The 25,338-nt window shown below is 41.2% G+C and overlaps 1 protein-coding gene across 1 annotated transcript in view; it reads left to right on the forward strand.

Moving 5' to 3' along the window:
- COL22A1 (collagen type XXII alpha 1 chain) overlaps window positions 1-25,338 on the forward strand; it is a 187,385-nt gene that overhangs the window by 38,465 nt on the left and 123,582 nt on the right. Inside the window, exons 4-5 of the mRNA XM_088535206.1 lie at window positions 16,377-16,488; window positions 24,090-24,213. Of these exons, the coding sequence (XP_088391332.1) occupies window positions 16,377-16,488; window positions 24,090-24,213 (236 nt within the window). The remainder of the gene's footprint in view (window positions 1-16,376; window positions 16,489-24,089; window positions 24,214-25,338) is intronic.

Genomic DNA, 25,338 nt, shown 5'->3' on the forward strand with positions numbered 1-25,338 from the left:
AATACTTATATAGGTGTACACAAAGAAAAAAGATGAAAAGCCCCTTCTGAAACACTAGAAAAAAATAGAGAAAAGCAGACCTGGTGATATCTCTGCTTTTCTAGGAACTCTCATAAATCTTTCCAGCCAGATGAAGGACTTAATTTCTTTGTCAGATGTATGTATGCGTTGTAGTTCTTTTCTGGGACTCAAGACACAAGACTATTTGAGGCCATAGTGAGAATATCTGTGGCTGACCCTAGAAGTTAAGTTGCGGCCGTGGGAGGCAGAAGGATCTTCTGCAGCTTGACTGAGACTAAAAACGGCCAAGATCTGACAGCTCTGCAACTTGCTGTAGGCTTCTTCAATGGGGATTTTGTACTACACAGAATATCAGTTCCAACTGTATTGTCTGTAGACAGCTTATTTTGGCTTTAATGTGGTTTCATCTCTACCTGTGATAATGGTAGGTAGTGGCACTTTTTTCTGGTCGTTAGAGTCAAGTCCATAGTCCCCAGACAGCCATTGTGAGCTGCTGAGCACTGCTAAGTCTTGCAGTAGCCTGTTCTGATGGTCTTCCTGTTACTGTGCAAACAGTATAACTATTCAGCAAATATGTTTACTGTTTCTCAGTGAGCCTATTCATGGTGAAAATTTCTGCCTAAAATGAGTAGGAGGGTTGTATCCTTGCTCAGACTAGCATTTTCAATGTGATCCCTTTGAGAAGATTGGTGTTATAAATAATTGCCTATATCTAGTCAGTGTTTGACTGGTATTGTAATTCACATGCTCTGCTCTAAGTTACTCATTTTTCCTTTTACCTTCAAATACCCCTTCCTTCCTAGATAGCACCTCAATATTCATCATTTTCACTTAAAAGATGACTTTGCAGCCTGAGAATTGTAGACTGGTTCAGATCGTAAGGAACCTGTGATCATATGATCCAACCTTCTGCTCAAAGCTGAGGCTACTCAAAAGTTAGATCCACTTTAATATTAAAACAACTTGCTCAGGGCCTTGTACAGTCCAATTTTGAATACCTCTAAGGATGGGAAATGAGCATCTTCTCTGGGCACCTGTTCCAATTTGATCACTGCCATGGTGAGCCTTTATTTTTCCTAATGTCTACCTGGAATTTCCCTTGTTGCAGTATGTCTGTGATACCATAGGGGAGTCATTTACCAGATCAGGGATCCTTTGTCCACTGTGTTGTATCACGCAATGACTTAATAAATAGATTACTTGAAGTAATTGACTAGAGCAACATCTCTGGTTCCCTTTGCCAATACAAGAGGTTTTGTAGAAGTAATCTGATTGCTTGTATGTGGTGAGTGAATAATAATTCCTCTTCTTGATTCTGTTTATTAATAAAATGTTTATATTTAGTGTGAATGATGCTCAACTAAGGTTCTGACTCTGCTGAGAGTTGTTATGAGACTAGAAATAATCAGCATGGGACCTTAATGTTGTTTATATGTTTAAATGTTTTACAATGTACATAGTATTTTCTTAACACAATAACCTTTGGGTGCTGTTCCAAAAGAGCATTGTTGTATTCTCCCAAATACTTGGAAAACTTCTGTTGATTTAATGGACTGTATTTCCTCTTCCAAAATGCTTCATTGTGCTGCTAGCTGATGCCAAGGGGCTTTTGCATTCTGCCCTAAGGATGACTGCATTTCAGTATTGAGCGGACCTCTGCTTCCCGCTGCCTCGTGTTGGTGAGAGAAGTTCAGCTCTGGAATTTCTGCTGGTTTAACAGTGACAGGGAGAGAGGCTTTTCCTCTCCTAACCCAACCCTCACCTATTCAAGGCTTTGCAGTTAATACCAGCATCTTACATTCCTCTTGGAAGCTTAATGAAAGCTAAAATTGATCTCAGCCCAGCAGGCTCCTAACACAGCACTTCACAGCTACATCCTGCACAAGCTTGTTTCTAGAGGGACTCAAAGTACAGCCCCATAGAGAGGATGTTACAATAAGCCTCATTTTGTCTGGAGGGGACAGGATTAATATGCTTCTCAAAACCTCTTTTTTTCTCTCAGGTAGGAAGAAGATTTCAGAACTGGAGTTAACAGAGAGAAAACAAATCTTTCTGGCAGTTTTATCTGTTATGCAGTAGCAGATGGCATACACAGTTGTTTCACACAGAACATCATCAATGGCTGCCCTCTTGATATGCCGTATTTACATACTAGCTATATCATGACCTGATACCTTTTAACGTGTGTCTGCAGTTAAGTGAATGTGAGTTGAGTCACTCCAGATTAAAGAGAAGGAAAAATAAAGAGTAGTTCCTAAAATGAACCGTAACAGGACAAGCTTTGGGAGATCAAGGGAACCGATGACACCTGTCTGAGTGTTCCATTCAGGACTAAGAAGTGGAAGCTTCTTGGAATTTTGTAAAGTTACAGGTAGAGAAGGTAGGGAGCATGGCTGCATGCCAAATCAGATGAAACCTGCATCCAAAAGTACATCATGAGTTGGAAGAAAGCCAACAGATGAAACAGGTATTTTCCGCTGAAAAGACAGGCATTTTCTTCTTTAGACAAAGAGAATTAAGTAGATCTCATCTATCTGGACTTCAGCAAACATTTGAGTTCAGTATTGAAAATCATTGCTAAAATAAAAAAAAGAGAGAGATTAATAAAACTTTTAAATTGAGTTAGAAATTAGCTAACAGGGTTTGTAAGAAAGGAAATATCAAGCTGGAGGGCAAACAGTAATGGAACTCGTTGAGTCCAGTTGCAGGTCTTATGTTCTTTGTGAATTCCCACAGTATAGACTGGATTGAGAACATTATGAAGGAGGCTGGCCTCAAAAACTTGGGATGAGTGATTTGGGATTAAATCTATTAATTTAGAGGGCCTGTTCTTGCATTTAGGGATCATACACTGGAAGCTGATGGTGTCTTGATTAGTCAATAGATGATTATGATCCTCAGTGATATACAGTTGTGGAAAAAGGCAGAGGGCGTTACAGGAGAAGTCTGGTAGGGATAGGAAAGAGTTCAGGTCGTTCGATAGGTTATAGCTTATCTAGAAACATGTGCTCAGATCTCCTTTTCTCAGGACAGTTGGGTTTAGTCTAGAGGAGAGACTAATGTCTTCAGAGATAGGAAAGAATATTGTCAATCAGGAAATTATAAAAGTTTGACTTGTTTAATCTTGTAGTATGCAGGTGGAAGGGGGAGATACGATTGATCGCTTTCCACAGAGATGTCAAGGGAATAATAGTAGGATATCAAGGGAATCACTTAAGCTAAAGGACAAAGGGTATCATAAGAATTGTGTATAAAATGTCCAAGAAATACCTTCAGATAAGACATTCGAAGAAGCCTTCTAACTCTCAGAGGCATGAAGTCCTGAAGCCTCCAGTACCTGGAGGTACTCCTACTCCAGTAGGAGTAATGGAGACAAACAGATGAAATGGAGAGGGCCCCCCTTCATAGCAGAGGACTGCACTCCATGACTCTGATATCACAGCATTTAAATGAAAAATTACTAGGCATAGCATGCAGTGAGGGCTGCAATACAAATTTTGGTGGTGAAGTGAAGCTGCATCTGCTTAACAGTTCATAACATAAATTCAGAATATAAATGATACTGCATGCATTAGAAAACACATAGGGGATTTTTAAGAGAAGAGAGAAATCTGGTTAGGATACCAGGGCAAACATGGTTTCTATTTCAGAAAGTGAGATATTTTAAAGTGGTGCATATTAATACTTTAAATTAAATTTTCATAGCATCCGTGTGAGTACTATGTTATTTTTATCAAGAAGAGAAATGAAAAGAAGAGGATTTAACTCAGTTGCCCTGAAATATTCAAAATAAACCCACGGCTCTAATGTTTAATTCCTTTCATATTGCCAATTTCTGATTTTGGTTTCATCAACATTTAAGAAGGGATCGCAGCCTGCTATGAGTTTTACCCAGGCAGGACAGTGAACGTTTTGCACCATAAAGACAAGCCCCTTGTGTATTTTCATATATAACCAATACATTGCAGTGAAACATAAAATATCAAGGTATTGCAAATGAATTATGCTTAGTCTGGAGAAAAGAAGGCTGAGAGGAGATTTGATTAACATGTTCAAGTACCTTAGGGGTGATTATAGGGAGGATGGGGCCAAACTCTTCTCTGTGGTGGCCGGTGACACAACAAGGGGCAATGGGTGTAGTTGAAACACAGGCTGTTCCACCTCCATGTGAGAAAGAACGTTTTTCCTGTGAGGGTGACAGAGCCCTGGAACAGGCTGCCCAGAGAGGTTGTGGAGTCTCCTTCTCTGGAGATCTTTAAAACCTGCCTGGATGCCACCCTGTGCCACGTGCTAACTAACTAACTAAATAATGATAAAAAAAGGCCAGAGCTCTAGTCCTCGGTATTATCCACCAGATGAGAGAACACTCCTGAACAGAGCTTGGCTGCTGTTTTCAGAGGGAAGCTGCAGTGGAAGTAAAGAATGATTCCCGTAAAATGCTGATAATGATTTAGCCCTACTTAGGGATGCCTGCAGCCCTTGTGCATTGTGTAACATGAGCATGTCCAAGCCACGCTGGGTAGCATTGATGGGGCAAGGAGAGAACGTCAGAATCCTGACTCTAACTCCTACGTAGTTGCAAATGCCACGTGGACAGTAACTGTAGAATGCCCTATGGGTTGCATTACAGATTGACTTCCCACCTCTGAAACATCCATGCACAAGTAAGCAAAATGCCAGTGTGTATATATGTGGTCTCTGTGTTTTTCGGTAGCTCTATAAAGGGTGTTTGGGCGTTTTACAGGCTGTAAAACTAATACCCTATAATTACAGACTAGAATGCTGCTTTTGACTGTCAGTGTGTTTCCAGTTTCCTGAGGTTTGTAGTACAGGGTTTGCATTCCAGAGATGCCAGTGATTCACCAGCTAATTATAATATTTCTGAGTCTATTTGTATTTGCTCACTGAAACACGTGGTAGCAGGAGGAAATTGGAGCATCCAGGCAGTTGAACCTTCAGAAGGAGCACATTAGACTGGTGTCCCCTGGGGAACCAAACTGTCCTTGTTGTGCCAGTGAGATGGGCATTTTGCCCTCCCTTGGCACTCCATATTGTTCCTCTCATAAGCTCCTTAGAAATCCCCCGAAGAGGCAAGTGGCAAATCCAAGAATAGCTGCAGAGCTCTGCAATGGATCACAGTCTTCAGACAGGCTCTGTGGTCACCAGCAAAACATGTGCAGCAAAGGTGAAACCAGCTATTTGTGAAGGCACTGCTCACTCTTCTCACTCATATGGGCAGACCTGCATACAGCAAGGATGGAGATAGGAGAGGATAAGGCAATGAGGATGGGAAAGGGGCTAAGGACTTCTTTCCTCCCCACACACTTTCCCTAGTAAGTTAAAGTTCGGTCAAGAGCGATCAGCACTACCATTAGTGTATCCCCAGTCTCTAAGGGTCTGGAGAGCTGAATTCCTAATTCACATGCACACAGCAAAAGCTGTTGTGCCTCTGTGGCATATAATTATATATGGTATATAGAGAAACTAGCAGCTGAGCTGCTACTGTAATCCTAAGAATCATTTCAGACTCCTGTGATTTGGAGAAGCTAGGTCTTGTTCTGCAGGCTGAATTCATCCTGCGGGTTAGGAGGGGGGACACTGTAAGTGCTAATGACCTTAGTAAGTCCCTTTTAGCCTTACTTTCCAGCAATCTGCGCACTGTGCAATAGCTGGTCTCAATATCATAGTCTAGTTCCTTGCGCTTGAAAGACCTTTGAAGTTTGTCCACCTTGACTTCAGCAAGGCTTTTGACACAGTCTCCCATAGGAGACTTTCCTCATAGGAAAGCGCCGGAAGTGTGGATTGGACGAGTGGACAGTGAGGTGGATTGAGAACTGACTGGATGGCAGAACCCAGAGGGTGATGATAAATGGGGCCGAGTCTAGTTGGAGGCCTGTGGCCAGTGGTGTCCCACAAGGGTCAGTACTGGGCCCAGTGCTCTTCCACTTGTTCATCGGTAACTTGGACGAGGGCACAGAGTGCACCCTCAGCAAGTTTGCGGACAATACCGAACTGGATGGAGTGGCCGACACTCCCAAGGGCTGTGCTGCCATTCAGAGAGACCTAGACAGATTGGAGAGTTGGGCAGAGAGGAACATCATGAGGTTCAAGGACAAGTGCGGGGTCCTGCACCTGGGGAGGAATAACCCCAGGCACCAGGACAGATTAGGGGTTGATCTGCTGGAAATCAGCTCCGTGGAGGGGGATTTGGGAGTCCTGGCTGACACCAAGTTAACCATGAGTCAGCAATGTGCCCTTGTGGCCAAGAAGGTCAATGGGATCCTGGCTGCATCAGCAGGAGTGTGGCCAGCAGGTCGAGGGAGGTGATCCTGATCCTGCCCCTCTCCTCCACTCTGGTGAGGCTCCACCTGGAGTATTGTGTGCAGTTCTGGGCTCCCCAGTACAAGAAGGACATGGAGCTTCTAGGGAGGGTTGAGCGTAGAGCCACAAAGATGATTAAGGGACTGCAGCATTTGTCATATGAGGAAAGACTGAGTGAGCTGGGCCTGTTTAGTCTGGAGAAGAGAAGATTGAGAGGCGATCTGATCAACATGTTCAAGTACCTTAGGGGTGATTATAGGGAGGATGGGGCCAAACTCTTCTCTGTGGTGGCTGGTGACACAACAAGGGGTAATGGGTACATGTTGAAACACAGGAAGTTCCATCTCCATGTGAGGAAGAACGTTTTTCCTGTGAGGGTGACAGAGCACTGGAACAGGCTGCCCAGAGAGGTTGTGGAGTCTCCTTCTCTGGAGATCTTCAAAACCTGCCTGGACGCTACCCTGTGCCACATGCTCTAGGTGACCCTGCTTGAGCAGGGGGATTGGACCAGATGATCTCTGGAGGTCTCTTCCAGTTTTAACCATCTGTGATTCTGTGATTCTGTCTTCCAAAGATTAGCTTGTGCTCAGGAACGTTTTACTATCTGGGAGCTCCAAGAAAGCCAGGTCAAGCAGGCATCTAATTAGCAATAAATCATCTGGGACTAATAAAGCTGTCACTGCAGTCCTACAGTCTAGCATGGTCTAACCCAGGCATTAAGTTTGCACCCTGACATCTCTTGTGTACAGATGCCCCAGGTATCGAGGATGGGGACCTGCTGTGTCTTCCTTTGGGCTTGTGTACCAAGGAGCTTCCCTTCAACAGAACCAGAGAATGGCGAAAGGGAAGTATATGCTCATCCCCACAGGAGCTAGGGTGTAGCTACAGTGGATTTAGGAGTCCAGAAACACTCAAGCATCCCATCCTCTGCGCCTAACCGCAAAGAGCAGTGGTGCTGGGCTCTTGAATTTAAATCCCATATGTTAAATCAATATTTTCCCTAATGTGTCTAGATGTGCTACTTTTACCCACATCATGAGCTTATGCGGGACTTTTCTTTCTTAGGTATCACGGTGTGAAGGACCTTACAGGAAATAGGTGTCGGATCAGTACTGAAGCAGGCAGCCCAGCTGGGCTGCTCAAAGGCAGCAGTAAGCATGGAGAATGCTGAAATTACTTTAGGATCTGCTAGTCCGGGAAGAAAACTGAAATCTCGTAAAAAATGAGCAATCCATGAGAAAGCCTGGTCTGAATCTCAGCAGTGCCAAGCTCTAATTCTGAATTCTGCATTCACATAAAAGACCTGTATAGGATTTTTGGTTAAAAATAGGAATATGCACATGATGTATTCTGATTTTTATGTGTATTAAAAAATAAAAAAATCCCCAAGTGCTTTCCTTTAAGCTAGCAATATTTGCCTTTTCCCTGAAGTTAAACAAAACAGGATTTCTTCTTGATCCAGTGCATCTGAGGTTGATGAAAGGGAAATTAATTCAATTTCTGCTTATTCATAGCTCAAGAAGCTGCCAGTCCTTTGGTTGGGTTGTGTAAAAAGATTAATAAATGGAAGTATCATGAGATACCTCCCAGGTATTCCTCAGGTTTCTACAAATAGTTTAGTTTAATTCTGCTTCAGAAAGAGTTTGCTGCAAAAGAGAGGACTGCAGAAGCAATCTCTGAGATTCTTCATCTCAAAGAGATTTCTGGCATTAGTGCACATATAATGTGAAGAAGATATATAAACAGTTTCAAGAAATTCTTCCTAATACTTGGAGATAAATGAGTCTGATGTGTACGACCTCTGTGTTCAGCTTCAGATTATGTTTAGGTCTAATTTGTTTCATACTGATGATCTGTCATAAAAAAGGCACCACAGTCTCATGCAGAGCAATCTTTACCCGCTTTTGCATTAGGCTTTGTTCACAGCTGCTACAGTTAATGGGAATATTTTCACTCACATAAATAGCCTGTTGGTGTTTCTTTTTTTTGTAAAGTGTTTCCCCTCAAACATTTCTTCTCACCCTCAGAATCATGCTAGCCTTTTGTCAATCCCACAAGAAAGCTGTAGGAATTATTGCTGGCGATGTTGAACTCACCTGTCCTTCTACTCTGCTTGCATAAACATTTATCCACTGACATTTGTTTCAGCTATAGGCACAGATTTCTCTTGGGCCGAGCGCTGCCAACAAACCTTTATTCAAAAGCAGAGACCTCCTCTGCCTGCTATTATTGCAAATAATGAGTTTGTAGCAATGCCATTTTACAGCTTTCCTAAAGAACACATGGCACCTTAGCTCTTGAGGAACACAAAAGTGGACTTCAAAATAGAGAAACTAATTAAAACTAGAACCTAATACAAATAGTCTTGGTAAATTCAGCTGGGGCAAAACTATCTGGCATACAAGGACATCAAAGGAATAATGAACCCCTGTTTAATCTTGTAAATCACTGGAGCAGGAAAGGAGCTGATAGACGGGCCCATGGCACTGAGCCAAATGTCCATCAGTGGAGAAAATGGAGAACGACTTCAACACAGAAAAGCCTTCAGTAATGAGGGGAAGAGTTCAGTGTCAAAAACAGCTTTCCAAGTCGTTCAAAATGCCACTTGCAACTGTCTGAAAACGGAGAGACAAGTGGATAAGAAAGAATGAGTGGACTGATACAGATAAATAGAACAATGCATCAAATAAAGTGGCGTGTTATTAGCATGAGATCGGGTGATGAAATGTGCTGCCTTCGAGACAGCAGCTTTAGACATGCATTTGTTTACTGCTCTTACAGAAGGATCAGCCAGGATAACTCTCTCACTTTCTTAAGGGTTTGACCTCTATGTCAAACCTCTATGTAAGGGTTGTCTCTATGTCTATGTATCTCTCCTTTTTTCTTTTTTTAAATACTGTAATTTTAGTTTCATTTTCCTGTTGGTTTTATATCCCTTTTATCTTTTCTGTAATGGTACCTTTCCCTTCCTGTGGAGTGGTGCCAACGATCTTTATCTGCCCCCTCTTGTTTTGGCTGAAGCTTTAGGTTGAGAGTTCCAAAAGAGGATTACCCCATAGTTCAGCCTCCTGCTCACCTGCTCCAGTGCCTTCCAATAAAACCTTGTTATTAGTTTGAGTTCCCACCTGATCTCCTCACTGAAGCTATGGCAAAATCCAGTGGATCTAGTGGGATGGTAGTTAGGTCAGCATGAAGTGCAGCTGAAATCCCTATTGTAACATTGTGGAAACAAAGGGCAACAGGTTAATAGGAAGAACCTCTTTAAAACACTCTTGAGACACATTAATCCATGAGCTTTGGAGAATTTTATAGTTCCAAAATGCCCTTGCAAGCTGCTTGTAAAATACAGCAAATTAATTTTTTAATGACTTGTGCAACCCCTTTGCTCACTGCTGAAGGGCTTGTGGGCAGCTAATAAATCTCCCTGCTTTGTTCCTCCAGAGGTGCAGTCCTTAGTGCTCTGGGTAGCAGCTGTTGGCTGGTGGTAAGGAATCACGCTGCTGACCTGGAAGTGCTGAATGTGGCATGAATTAGCTATGCAGAATATCGAATGATGTTTTTTCTGTCTTTGCTGGAGAGGTCAACTAAAGAGGAATATAATATGTAAGAAGGCAGAATTATGTGTCTGGAATTCACTTTTTTGACAGCCATAGAAGGGTGTAGAAAATGTGCTCCCCTCCCATTTATTTATGGCAGTACAGGCCTAACCAGCATCTGAGCTGCAGGTCTCTGGTCTTTGCTGTTGTCTAGATCACCATGAGCAAACATGGGGGCCTCTGTGCTTCATGGGAACAATGTGAAATTTGATGGTCTTGTCGCTTTGACAGTGACCCCAGTATTGCCACCATGAACAGGCAATCCCCAATGCCAACGCCATTAATCTGGAAGTAAAACTGAAGTGTTTAAATTAAATTGTCTCAGTAACAGGATAAACCCAACAGTACGGCATTACTTCTGCTGGGTTTTATCTGCGCTGTTTGCGAGGAGGTGATCATTAGGAGAGAGAAATGGGACTTTCTGTCTCCTGTCAGCATGTCAGAAAGATGAAGACCATGAACTATGATAGCATCAGTGTTCAGACTTACCACCTCCTGAATACTTCTTCTGGCTACCACATGAAACTATGATTAGGGCAGGGATATACTGAGATGGATGTAGGTAATTTTACTGTGGTGGAACAACCTTGGAGATGGAGACTTCAGTTGTCTCTTAAAAATATCACAAATTATCTATCTGATGTACTGTCAACTCTTGAAACAATTTCCTTTCCGGTGCAGGAAGGAATGTCAGGAACAGTGAAACTCCTGATGATAGCTACAATAACAAAAACAGCAGAATGGGTTAAGCAAAGTTAGTAGGTTTACCCTTCAGAGTTTTGACACTTTTATTCATTTCCAGGCTCCAGACTGAGATACATCATGGCTGTTTGGAAAGAACTGTTTTTAGCTTAGAACACTGTGCAACGTAAGGATGTCAAATGTTTAGATATAGTAGAAGAAAAGTCATCTCTCATCCACAATCTGACTTCAAGAAACTAATTGCCAGATGGCTAAATGCAATTTTTTTCTTTTTACTTCAGACTATGCCTTAATAACAATTTGTTTCTGTTTATTTGTTTTAAAATATTTAAGAACACAGAAGGTAACTAAGGAGAGGTATCAAAAATGGGGACACATGATGGTGGCAACAGCCTTGTAGACCATACTGAATGAATTGAGTGTGATGTCTAGGATGTAGAGAGCAGCTCGCTCTCTAGCTGACTCTGGACTTCTCTCATTCTTTGTGAGCACAGGCCATCCATGAAGGCTTAAGTTTGGAAAGTGCAGATATGTTAGGCAAGAAAACTGACAAGATCTTGCATTTGCTGAGAGACTCCCAAGTGATACTGTTCTTCCAAGTAATTTATATGCTTTTCCAGCCTACCATAAAGTTTGTAACCATTGACCTCATGCTAATTAAAGGAGCATATGCTATTTTATCACAGGCAATACATATGGGCATTTTCAGAAGTCACCACGAAACAGTAACTGCTGAGAACCTCCCTTGACCTTAGCAATTGGTGATATTCTATCAGCATGTTGACAGGGGTGATAAATCAGCGGAGAGTTTAAACACAACTAATGTATGCAGCAGTTTCTGCAAAAATTCTGTTTTATATCAGTACTCATGGCTGGAGAGCCTCACTGGTAAATATATTCTGAACACATCACCTAAGGCTCTGGTATCGTGTGCCCTTCCTAATTCCTTTCTCACCATGCTTTCCAGGCAGTTCCCTCTTCAGAAACTTTTGCAAATGGAAGTAGTTGCATGGTTCCTGTGAGGGGTGCCTTAGGCTCTTCGGAAATGCAAGGCAGGACACTTTTCCTGTAAGACTTTTGTCATGCCAAAAAATAAACTAAATTTTCAGTCCTACTTTGAGAAGACTTTCCAAACATGTACATCACCTTGTTTTCTGGCCAGTAAATCTCTATTGCTTTAATTTCTTGCATTTGGGTGGTGATGTTTTTTTTTCCCCCAAATACCTAACAATGCAACAGGAAACTCTCAGCATGAAGATGCCAGCTTCTACCATGCTGCCCATGTCAGATACTTAATGGAGCCAAGCAGAACTCAGCTCATGCTCACAGGAACTGATCATGGTCCCTTATCTTGAAATAAATATATGGAAACAAACCTTATGGGAGTACTCAACAAATAAAGAGCTGTCTGGACACCCTTTGGCTATGTTTTTTGATGTGATTGGCTGCAATGTGGACATTTTTTCTGTAAAAGAAAATGCACTTTTATATTACATTTAGGATGATGTAGAAATTGTCCAGTCCAGTGCCAAGTTTTGCCCATCTTTTCCCTGCAAGACGCAGATCGGACCATGCCTTCTAATTCTGGAAAAAAGGGGCTGCTTCCTGTAAAGAGTTATTACTTGCAAGTAAAGAGACATTGAACTGATTTGATCAGTAGAGCAGTGCATAAGAAATTGCTTTTAAAGCCAAGTATGCTGTTATGAATCTGAGCCTCTCTTTCAGGTCACTATTTTAATTTCAATGTTAATGGACTAGGTTATGTTGCTTTTTAGGAGACGTAATCAGGTTAGAGGGTTTCAGCGGCCTCAAATTGCTTTAGTAACCATAATGAAGTAAGACGCTTACGATCAAAGAGCATTATTCATCTTATTAATTGTCATATTTAATGGCATTACTGATTAAATAGTTTGTAAGCCAACTGGGAAACTACACCTGTCTTGGTACACAAAAAGCCACATTTTAAATCAAAGCAATGGAGAACAGAAAGATCCTACCCTTTCATCCTGTGCTCAAGCATGGTGCAATGATTGGATAAGGGTAACTTTGTCCTTGATATTTTGGACTAGTATGTTCCTTCCCATTTCAGTTGAGAAAGTCTGGGAAGCTTAAGTGTGGGATCTCATTTTCTTTGCCCTAAGTAAGCTCTTTGTTTTGTCTTCTAACTGTGGCTCTATACTGAGATTCCTACCTTCCTACATCTGGTTTGAGGAAGTTGAAGACATCTGTGAATTTTCTTGGGCCCAAGGATGACTCCATCCTGCCTTAGTAATGGAAAGCCAGTATACAGGTGGGGATTTCTATCCCTCCTGGAAAATATGCACTGGTTAATTTTTTGATTCAAATGACAGGATTTTGTGTCTGTCTGTTTCTTCTCCCACCCAGAAATAGGCTAGTATTTCTTTAAAGAGATGCTTGCAATAAATGGACAGGGTAGTGAGATTAAGATATTGCTGCTCTGAATTTAAAATTCAGCAACTTTTATTCAGTCTTGGATGTAAATGAAACAATGTAAATTTAAGTTATATGTGATTATTTACCTTTTTTTTTTTTTTTTTCCCCTCTAGACTTCTGTCTCATTCAGTCCACAAAATGCATAACATTCCCTAAAAGTGGAATTTATCTCACCTAATTTTAGAAGTCTGAGATGTCCCTCTTGGCTCCCTTTCAGGAAGAGATAGACACTGACAATAGTGTTGTGGCCTGTCCTCAGAAAGGTTCAAGATAGATGGGATGAACTATCTTCCTAGACGCTCCAGTTTTCCTCCGATGCCCAACAGGGATCTGAAGGAACCTGCTTACATTTTAGACAGATAAAATGAGGTGAGACACATCTCATCCTTAACGAACAGTTCTTCTTTGTCTGCACTGTGGACCAATGCCAGGTTTACTGCCAACGACACTGAAATCCTTCTGCAGATGAACCATGCATTGCCTCATGGGCTTTGGTTATCAATAGAGCATCTAGGGTGGGAGTCATTACAGCTAATATTGGACCCCTACTAGGTGAGCTTTACATACAGCCTGGGCATCCTGTGTTCTCTTTATGTCAATGGAGAGGCACATGGACTTTTGGTACTTCTTTCAGTGTGAGATGAATGTCTCCCTAGAAGGGCTTGTATTCAATTCTCTATGACTAACTGAATGAGAGTCTATATGTTTTTTCTGCCTACAGAGCTGACATTTACCCAGAAGAGACCCATCTTAAGTGTTCTATCAACTTGAATTAGTTTGTTTCAGAGCTCCCTCTAAAGAGAGTGGAGTCATATCTGTATTTGATGCAGAATGTAGTCATGAATTGAGTAAGGGAAAATTCCTTGCTGGTTTGAGGTGTGTGGTCTGCTATGTCCAGAGCTTAATGCTTAATGCTTCTGTGGATTTACATAGCACTTGAACTTTGCAAAGAACAACCCTCATAGACCCTTAGCTAAAAATACATAAAAAATTTGCAGTTCAGTGGTCCTTAGTTGGAATAAGAAGATTCTACCATAATTTACCTGTGTCTTTGTGAGTGCAGAGTGTTCTTAGTATTGCAAGTTCTGCTTGCAGAAGATTTTTAGTAGCTGTGCTTAGATTTTATTATGTTATTTAGACTCTCTCTCTAATTTGCATGTTTTTTGGAAGTTTCAGCAAAGAAAAGATACTGGCTTACCAGACTCCCAATTTATCTGAACACCCTAACAGTTGCTTATGATGGCTTAAGTTCTCAGAGAAGGATCAGAGTATGTGTGAGGTCTGAGCAAATAATGGGAATGTTGAGAAGGCCATTTTTGTCACTGCAATTTTCACCTATTTAGCTGAACAATTCTCCATGGCTTGAGGACCCTGATAGCTGGACACTGCGCTGAGGCTTGGGCAGCTTTCCAGCCTTCTCCATTCACAAGTTATCAGCTCCTGTGAGTGGTTAACAAGCCTCCTTGCCACTCACTGTGGTCTCATCTCAATAGCAACACTCAAGTGCCTTCCTCACAGTTCTGTGGCTGGTGTTGATGAAAAATATGTATTGCATGTACTAAAATGACTTGTGGGAGAGCTTATATGGACAGGTCATACTGTTTTTTTATATGATAGCCAGCAGGGAGCTTTCATGTTCTGGTAGCTTCTATTTGGAACAATTTATGGATGCAATCATGGCTGATTACTGTATATCAGAAGGCTGTATCACGAGAGCTGCTGCAGAGGTCATTACGAGGTGGAGCCATGAGGCCCTGGGGCATCTTAACCACCTTATTTGCCCTCTTGAATGTCCAGTAATAGCTGAAAATAAAGTGGTCAGAAGGGAAAAGCTGTTGACAGCTAGGAAAGTTACTGTAATACAAAAGGCCTGAACTTGGCACAAGGCAGCCATTTCTGTCTTTGCAAACAATTAAGACTATATTTCCTCAAAAAGAGCTATTTCTTTAGAAAAAGCTCTGTGATTGAAGTTTATGTTTTACTTGCTCTCTGCTGTTACATCTTGATTTGTCTTGCTGTGGGCTGTCCCCCACAGGTTTTTCTCTTATTTATTCTTAAAATAATTACAAATGATACCATTAGATGGGCACCTTTTCCCATTGCTGTGTTTTTCAAGCTGTGTGATGGCTTTCAGCCTGAAATTGTAAGAGCTTCACAAAGATAGCTGAGAAAAGTAAGATTCTTCTCTTAAGACATAGGTTGACGACACAGTAATTTGTATCTACCCAAGAAGACTTTTAGGAGACCACTGATTAAACAAAGATAAAACCACTGCCCTAGTTTAAAATCAATTTCCCAGAATAAACCATTCTATTATCATCAGATTTATGGGCTGTAATTACATCCACGGGAGTTAATATGTATAATCATGTATGTGTGAGGGTGAGTGGAGATGAGAATAGCCCAAAAAAATAAAAGAAAAATACAGGTTCTGTGTTCAGTCTCACTCAATCTGGGAGTGTCTTTGCTGCTAAATCCACAGTGTGTCTGGATCTGGGTCTATGTAGTAAATTGGACGCAAATCCCATGAGTCCATTTGGACCTCAAAGTGTGATAGTTGCAGTCACACAGTAGTGGACCTCTTGGACCCGGAGAAGTTGAGGGGCACAGTGTGGATACCTTTCATCTGGCCCTGACCCAGCGTTCAGTAGCTGGGACTTTGTGCCACCCAAACATGGGTGGCTGGGTCCACATCAGTACTGAAGATGCACTGGTCCATTTGCATGGCAGGTGTTTTTGCTAACAAACCATGAGCTTCACAGAAACAAGATGAGCTTCACAGAAATGTTTGCAACTCAGATAAACAGCTCATGGTTATAATGAGTAGACTGGGCTATGTCTAAATAGAATTGAGATGGTATGAAGATTGTGCGTAGACAAGGGTCTCGGACTGCGTGTGTTCAGTAAATGTTTCTGTCTTCACCTGTGCTGTTTCTTTTTCTACCTTATCTGAGCATCCATAGGCATTAGTGCCATAACTGCACAGCTTTCAAGATGCCGGAACAATGCAAATAAAATATATCATTGATGTTTAGGGAACTCTGTTCTCTCCAGGATCTGTTACAGTTTGACTCTATGCTTGGTTTTGTATTTTTGGACTGAGCAGATTAGATTTTTTTTAGAATTTTGTTCTGTCTGCCAGGCAAGGACAAGATTAATTTCTGGAGAGCTGTCTGTCAGCTAAGATACCTACCTGACTATGGCTTAAGACATGCCACATTGCTCTAATTTTTATACTGCAGCCTGATTGATGCCTCATGTTTACACTTTTGTTATGGACAGGATTTGACCTGATGGATTCGTTCAGTGTGAGACAAATTTTTGGAATGAAAGAAAGAGGAATTCAGAGCTCTTACGTGCGACTTGGAACCTTCCCCATTGTTCAGAAAACTGAGTGAGTACCTGGTCTTGCCTTTTGTTTTTATCTGAACCTCTGATTTGGTTCTATTTTCTGGTATCTATGACTTAGTTCTTTTAGATTAACCTTGAAGTAGTTACCCAGGCCCTGTGCCACCACAGCTAGCACACACGTGTTCTGCTATTTTGATCATCTCTTTCCGTTTCTTTAGACAAGGTGCTTGTGCACTTTCTCCACTTTCCATGCTGCTCAGTGAATCAGTTTGTTTCAGTGCATCTCAGTTGTTTTGAAGAGCTGTATTAGGACATTCCAAAAAAAAATCTTAGGGTAAGGTACCTAAAAGTCCATTAAAAGTAATATTTGCTAGCACTCCCATTGAAACACATATTTGCTAATCACAAGAGATCGGCTCCTACTAGAGGTTGTTATCATTTTGCTTACACATTTTTTTTTCTTCCTAAAAGAATGAGCAATTGTTAATCCTGTGTCAACATGGATTCAGGCCATTATAACCTGAGGCTGCCAGCTGTGTCTTAGTCTATCAATCAGAACAGTTTCTCTTCAAGTTGTCATTTGAATCTTGCTAACATTAGCCTTGAAAAGACTGAGTGCATAATTTTACTGTGTAATCATGAGCGATAGATTGAATTGTCATCATTAACATTTTTGCAGTAAATTTCACTGTGGTGATTTTGAACTTAGGCTTAAAAAATCAATAGTAATTCTTTTCCTTCTTATGGATGAGGGCTGTTATATTTTATTCTGTCTTGGCTCTTTTACTCAGGTTGCTGCATCTTTCAGATTGTACTGTGATTTGCATTTTCTGGATATTTTTCATCCTGGAGCTGGCCTGGATTGATTTGCCCTTCTCTCTTCCACCTCCTTCTCTATATAAGCATATGGTCATTGTGGGGGGGGAGGGGGGGGGTGGGAACGTATAAATATGATAAACTGAAAGGAAAACTGTTTGCTTTAAAGTCCATAAATGATGTCAGGTCTCAAGGTAAGTAAATTCATGATCTGGGAGAAAGCCAGCAAACTAAAGACACTTTGCTCTTGATAAGAAGCATATAGAAACTGAGGTGTGCAGAGAGGAGAAAAATGATGTTGTTTTGCTCACAGCAGCCTCTGGGCATAACTCCTGCTTGGTGTGGCTTGTAATAACTAGCAGTACTGTGCTTTATCGTTGGAGAGGGTTATCACCAGGAGTATGTAGGCAAAAACCTGTCAAATAGAGGGGTCCAGTTTATACTTAAAAAAATCTGGGAGCGTTGAATCTGAGCTTTGCGAGATGTTGGACTAATGCAGTCCTTAGGTATATAAGTAAAAACTGAAATATTATAAACAGACTTTTTTGATATTGAGGAACTCTGTTACTGCTGCTGTACTACTGCATCCAGTCCTTGTGCCCATAATTCAGGAGGTAAGAATGAAGTGTATGAAATGTTAAAGAATCTGGAAATGTGGCTAGTAGGGAAAGACTCAAAAAGCTCTGTGTAGTCAGATAAATTAGGAAGAGGTTAACGACTGAGGTGATCACAGTTTATAACAACTGATAGGGAATCAAAGTTTAATAAAGAGTCTTAAATGTAATGAAAAGCAGTAAACTAAAAGTCTACCTGTTAACAACAGACAAAAAACAGCATGGACGAAAGGCATGTATTTTTAACAATGAAGATAATTAATCACTAATTAGCATGGATTATAGTGAGTTGTCCTTTTGCATTCCTTTTTAAAATTAAGACTTTAACTACTTTGTTGTTATTGCTGTTGCTGTTTTCCTAGCAAGAGTGAGGAAATAAAGTCAGACCAAGCAGCCATAATGACTTTCCTTCTGCTCAGATTATTGATGCTGTTTTTAAAATAAGAAGAATATTTTTTAGGTGAGGACAATTAAAATTAATACATACTAAATTCGTAAACTGAAATGACTAAGCTAGCTTTTAAATGATTAACTAAAAGATGAAATTGTGGAATGGAATGTTACCATGGAAGGTGACTGTATATTTGGTCCATTTCATCTTTTGGATATTGGGATTTTGTGACAATGCATATAGGGCTATTGCTCACAGAAAATGAAATCATATAGAGCTGCACAAAACCCATAACTGAAATACTTAACAAAACAAAAACATCTGTCCTTTCCTGCAAATAACCTGAAGCAATGTTTAACATCTCATAATAACAACATCTCATAATTAGATACAAAATCGTTAACTGAGTAATATGTTCACTTTGCTTTATTATGCATCCGAAGTATTTGTATGGCTTTATGTAAGCACTGGTACTTGTACAGAGTGCCAGGTTAGTGGCCCAGGAAATGTACCTGTTCATCTTCTAAATGTGGAGTCTACATCTACAATCTAGCAAACAACAGCCAAGAATGTAGCCAGAATGAGTCTCCAAGGAACTGAGAAACTGGCAGGTCTCTCTAGGTAGCTGAGGACAGTATATAAAGCTGGCTGGCACTTTTTCTCACTCCTCACTCCTCAGGTAAGTGAAGCTATCCTACCATTTCCTTTCAGCTCCTCAGTGTCCACAGATGTGTTTCAGGATTTTGCTTCTGGGTCCTTGGACTTGTCTCTGCCTGCTGTTGCCTTGGTTAGTGCAACCAAGTGCGGCAGTTTCTGCCTCACTATCCTGGTATCTTTTCCATCTATTTCTCTGCTTCTGGAACCTTTGTCCTGATATGCCCACTCCTAGATCTTCTCGTCACCAGCTTGCCTGAACTTGTCCCAGTTTGGTTCAGTCCTCATCACATCTTCCACCTCACAGAACTTCCTGATACTTAGCCTGACCCACAGTTTTGACCTCTGACTTGATCTCTGCTTCGTCTTTGTACTGGGACAGTGTTGTCTTCTCTGAGCCTTTCTTGTTCTTGAGTGTGCATGTATTGGAATGCTGGTCTGGAGAGTTGGTTTGCCTTTCAATTTACCTTCCAACTTACCTCAATTTACCTTTCACTTCAGTTACCTGCCTTGGGTTTCCTCATGAGGTCCTGTCTTGGTCTAATGACTCGGTCTGCTCCACAGGGACGAAAGTTCTACCAAGAACTGCCAGAAAACACAGAGACTGAATAGGAAACCTATTTTAATTCAGAACTGCTGAATACTGTACCCTGTCTCCCACTGTCTGCCAACCCACTCTTTCCCTTTTTCCCTTTCCTCCCCAGGTCAGATGTGGCTGACAGGCCTGATCTGTGGTACATCCCAAAGTTTTCTGTGTTGCCACACACAAATAGTCCAAGATACTGTGAGTTTAGCTGAACTGAGCTTATGCCTATGCAATCATCTTTGACCATTATTTGCCAGGATAAGAAACACTGAGCCTCCAAAACAAGGAGAATAAGCATGACTGAGGTGGAATGACGGAAGACTTTATTAGTTCTCTAGAACATAAAAGATTGAAGGGAGAGCCAATAGCCATAGCGAAGAGGGAGTGGAATTTGTTTCCATAATTAACTGTGGGAAAAGCTGTTTGAGGAGGCAATTTTTCCTTGTTTTTCTTATTTTCTCCAGCCTTGTTTGATGGACATTAGTGAATGACAATGGCTAGTAACAGCTTTTAGCTATTTGGAAAATGGCCACATATTGAATCAGTGACAAAACAGTAGGGATTTTCTCTTTGCTTCTACATTTCTGTTTCTTATTAATGTTGTCCCTTCCTCATCAAATGCAAGCACCCTATGAATTGTTGTTTTATTTAGTAACTGAAATAGGAAGGGACAATAAAATTTTTCTCCACTGTATTATTTTTTGTATGTGTTGTGACTGTAATATTATTACAGGTGAAGAATCTCATGCTGCTTATGAGAGATGTAGCTTCTTATGCCAAACAAAAACATGTATGAAGAAGGCTATATCCTGGAAATACGCAGCTGTTGAGAGAGTTTCCCGCCTGCTTTTTACTTTTTTTTTGATGTTGTTAGTGCCCTGACCTTGGGGCTAGATTAATTAATACTAAGATGAATCATGGCGAGGAGGTTCTGTCTTGGGCTTTTATAATAGGCTATTCTGCAATCCATCCTGTTTTCCAAGTTATAGACCGAGGAGCCAGCAGAGAGTTTCCTGTAGGTACCATACACCCAGAAAAGCTCTGGGAAACATGGACCATCAGCTCATTTCAGCCTTGGGTGAGCAGAGGGAAATAAAACATTTCTGGGTATAGCAATTGCTGCCCTTGGGTTTCTAAGTACAGCTGAGCATCTAGATGGAGATCACTTTTTGGCAAGGAAATAAATGAAAACTCATAAACAGAGCTGTTGTTTTTATTTATGTGGTAATGCAGCTCCACGATAGATGCAATGGCCAAGGACTTCAGAAAGAGCATTTATCACATCTTCAGAGGAACAAGAGTGTCTTTAGATTTGCTTTGGGCTCTTTCTCTGTCTGGGACTTGCAGTCTGTTCTTCAGCACCTTTAAAAATCAGTTGAGGGTGACAGGTAATAGGGCATTATAGCTTTCTATCAGCTTAAATCTATATGATGGACCATTTGTCAGCCTCTATGTTGATGAGGTATGGCCAGACCTACAATGATAGGATTTAGGTATCTAACTCATGATTATTTCTGTGGGTGCTAAGCATCCAAAAGGCTTTCCTGAATTGCAGCTTCCATGATGATGTTCCTGTTACCAACTTAGAAATACCAGTAATTCTGTACAGGCTGTCCTAGCCAGGAATTGGCTCTTCTGGATCTGGATATAGATATCAGGCCAAAAATGAATTTTGACATCAACAGAAGGGGTTAACTTTACCTCGTGCACCTGTAGCTGCCTGCTCAGCAGAGCATTAATGCTACTGCCTTTAATTCACACTTAGAAAGAAGCATATCTGCATGTGCAGAGCTGAAAATGTCTTAGCAAAAGGCAGCATTGAAATTATGATGTGCCCTGCGGCTGGGACAAAACCAAATGTGCTATGGATCAAGAGGATGGTTAAGCATCCCAAAAACTGTCACTCTGCTGCCTTGTGCCACCACTGGATTAACCATGGAATCATTCTTTGACTGGCCTTCATTAAGTAGGAGCTTGGAGTTGATGGTGGATGGTTGCTGGTAGCTTGGAGAAGTAAATGAATGGGGCTGTCTGTGCCCAGAATGCAAGTCAGGATCTAAAGGGCTGGGCGGAAGGTGAATTCATTAAACACAGTGAAACCAAATTGCTTCCTGCTGCTCCCAGATGCCAGAAAGGGCACTTCAGCCATCAGAATGATTTAGGGCTCCAAATTGCAAGTGGGGTATAAAGAGGCTGCTGCAATGGGGCTCTCAAACTGACAGACAGAGAAGGAAAGGCAGCATGGAGGCAAGATAAGAAGGGACAAAGCCTGGGCATAAGATGAACTAGGTGCTAGGGAGGAACAGGCAGAGAGAAGATGATCAGAGGGAGACCTGAGGCAACTGCTGTTTGGAAAATAAGTTGTTACTGTGAAGTTGCATGGTGAGAGGTGAGTGAATGAAGATAAATGCACTAGGATTTTATGCTGAGGTGGCAGTGTTTTAGGAGCTGAACCACAGGGATCTCCCACTCCACTCCACCACCATCTGGAAAAGTCCATGCTTTTTATCCAAGAGGAGAAAGTCATTAAGTAAAGTCTTTCTAACCATTGACATTGCTGCCTTCAGCAATGCTGAATTTTCTTGATGAAATGGAGGAAGACAGTCCAGTTCGTCAGTGACTTTAGAAGCCCAGACATGCCTTTCCTCTCAAATTTACACAAAAAGAGTGTATGAAACCAGGCAGTCTCTCAAAAGGAGCTTTGCATTGAGACACATCAACGAAAAGGAGACATGGCTTGGTGCCCGGGTGGGAGAACTGATGCGACTGACTTGGCTGCCTCTTGCCAAAAATCCCCTTGTCTTATTTGGTGGCGTTCACTGCCACAGTCGTGTTGGATGTGTTCTCCATCGCAGCTGTGCCAGCAGAGTGACAGCCAGCAGGCCTCTGTTCTTGTCACTAGGGCACAGACAGTCTGACTATTTTGTGTGCCTTGTGTGTACAGGGGAGATGGATACTGGTGTGCAGTGGATCTGTGACTGCAGGGGCATGGTTTGTGAATATCTAGCAGCAAGAAGTGAGAGCACTTTGCTCATCTAAGTGAGGGATTTTTTGAAGGTGCTAGCGGGAGTTTTGTGCGGATTTCTCTTGTGTTGCAAGAATTTAGAGGACATGTGTGTCTTCCCCTGGGAAGGCCAGTATATAATGGTGTATAGCCTTTATGAATCTTATTTATATGTATGGGGTATATATATGGGGTGTGGGAGTTTGCATATACACAAACACATACACACACACACATGTATTTTATAGATATAGGCATATAAATACATGTAAATATATGCAGTATAAACCATAATAATTTGATTTATTGATGTGATTGAAAAGTTAGGAAATAGCACATTTAAAACAAAAAAGCCTGCATATTTTGCCATTAAATAAGAATGGCTCTGAATCTTTGCTTCTATGCAAAACAAAGTATTTTGGAAATTTTGAAGAATGAGGTTTTTGTTTTAAAGTCCAGGAGAGGCCTCTACTTTTGTGTGCCTCTGAGTTCTGCCAATGAACTCCAATGCCAGTTTCTAGGTAGTATTGGACAATGTCCCTGTGTGTGCAGGGGGCTTGGACTAGATGACCTCTAAAGGTCCCTTCCAACCTTAAGCATTCTATGATTCTATGTTTCTATGTCACATGTTCCATAAGAGAATTTTCATTCATTGTTTTGTTCCTTTTTTAGTTCCTTACCAAATGATATTGTGGATTGTGGGATAGGTTTATCTGAGTTCAAGGTTGATCTGAACTTAATGAATGGAGAATGGAAAGGTCCATACAAGAGACATCCACAGAGAGTTGTGGAACCTGACTGCTTTAGTTGTCTCTCAGTTTGACCTCTGAATCATAAAGAGCTGGAGCCTGGGGGAAATGTTTGTTCTGTCTTCATTTCTAGGCATCCACTTATGGCCAGTGACAAAACCCCCAACAGGTATTGGGTTAGATGTATGTTCTGTCCAACTGTGTATGCTTATTGTCATATTATGTTCTTACATTTGGCTGAGTCAAATGAGCTGCTGACTTTGGTTACTTCAATCATAAGCATGGACCATAGTGTCACACTGAGTAAATCTCTGACGAATGTGCTTTAAAGTGTGATTTGAGAAGATTCTTCTGTTCTTCCAAAATCAAGGGATGTTGCTTTGAGCAAGCTTGAGGCATAGTGCTTGTTTTGGGAGATAAACATTCCAATAACTAGTGTTGTAACTTGGTACATTCACAGAGGACTTCAGATGTGCCATCCCAATGCCACAGGTTTCCAATGCATCTGGAAAAGAAACAGACTATTTTACAGGCAGCATGGACTGAAACTCAGCTTATACCCAACTTCGGACATGATGGATCCCAAATTTCAGATTTTCCTTGTTTATTACTCGAGAACTTCTCCACTGGAGCTGGGAAAGGCTCCTTACGGACAGAGCCACTTTGACGGAACAAGCTTATGTTGATCTCACTGCAGGTTTCCAGATCCAGCAGAGTTTTTAAGGAATGATGTAACACTTTTGGAAAGCACTGCTGGGACGTGCGGAGGGTTTTGTTAGAAATCCTGCTCTTCACTGTTTTATTGCTCTCTTTTTCCTTCCCCATGCCAGGGATGTGTTCCCACAAGGTCTGCCTGATGAATATGCCTTTGTAACTACCTTCAAATTTCGAAAGGCTTCCAGGAGAGAAGACTGGTATATCTGGCAAATTATTGACAAGTACGGCATACCACAGGTACAAGGCCCCTTACAGCCAGCAAGACCAGCCTTTTCTTTTTTCTTTTTTTTTTCCTAATTTATTGCATGAACTTACCTTCTTGCCTTAAGCTACCATTACTTTTTCCTTGTGGACTAATAAAAATCTCTTTGCCTGACTTTCTTTCAATAATTTGTGCTGAAAGACCTTTGCCTTTACTTCAGCCCCTGCAGGGAGGTTTCCTTAGACCCTGCTTGTTTTCAGCATGTGGTTAGATGTGTTAGGTGGAAAGGGTGGAGAAGATCTACAATCCTTGATTTTAAAATACCTCTCTGGGTTTTCAGTTGTTTTATTTGTGTAGTTCTGTTTAGAGAAAATACTTTACCTGTTTGGAGAGAGACACCCACCCAGGTAGACCACAGGACAAGAGAACAATGAGGTATTTCCAAATTTCACACAGACTTTTCATATATGGGGAGACATTATGCATTCCCTGCTTAGAAAGGGAACACAACATCTATTACAACTATTATACCTCTAAAGGCAGAATTTGATCCCATGCTATTTGTAAAGTACCCTCAGATTCTCAGAGGAAAATGCCACGACAGTGCAATAAAGATCCTCCTGTTCCTATACAGCATAGACTGCAGCATGCTCTAGCTTAAGGGGGTGCATGTATTTGGAGAGAAGGGTGGTTTACTTTGGCTGTGTGTTTTGCTGCCTGATACAAATGTGTACTTACAGCATTACCATGACTCTAAAACAGTCTGACTTGGTCCTGTTAGGCAGTATTGCTGCTTTGGGACTAGTTCTGCAAAGGATTCTAGGCTTGCAGCAGGAAAGGTGGGTGCAGTATGAGAATTTGACTAACTGAGTCTCAGACAACAGCAAAAGGCAAATCTGAAAAATATTTTGATAAATTATCAGCTGCACTTTGCTAAAAGCATTTTCATTTATCGTGCTATATGCATTCCTAATCCTGCACAGTAATTCTGCATAAATCACTAATTATTTTGTGGTCAGAGCTGAATACTTGAACCTCTTAGATGTGGAGGGAAAAACAAACAAAATCTAACCACAACTCCAGATGCTCAATAATATTTTCAAAAATGCCTTAAATTCTTGTGTCAGAAGTATCCTAGAGCCTCTTGAGCCTTTTTTTTT

This window comes from Tinamus guttatus, unplaced genomic scaffold, assembly GCF_059628265.1.
Source record: "Tinamus guttatus ecotype Peru unplaced genomic scaffold, ASM5962826v1 Tinamus_guttatus_pri_ptg000038l, whole genome shotgun sequence".
Classification (NCBI taxonomy): domain Eukaryota; kingdom Metazoa; phylum Chordata; class Aves; order Tinamiformes; family Tinamidae; genus Tinamus; species Tinamus guttatus.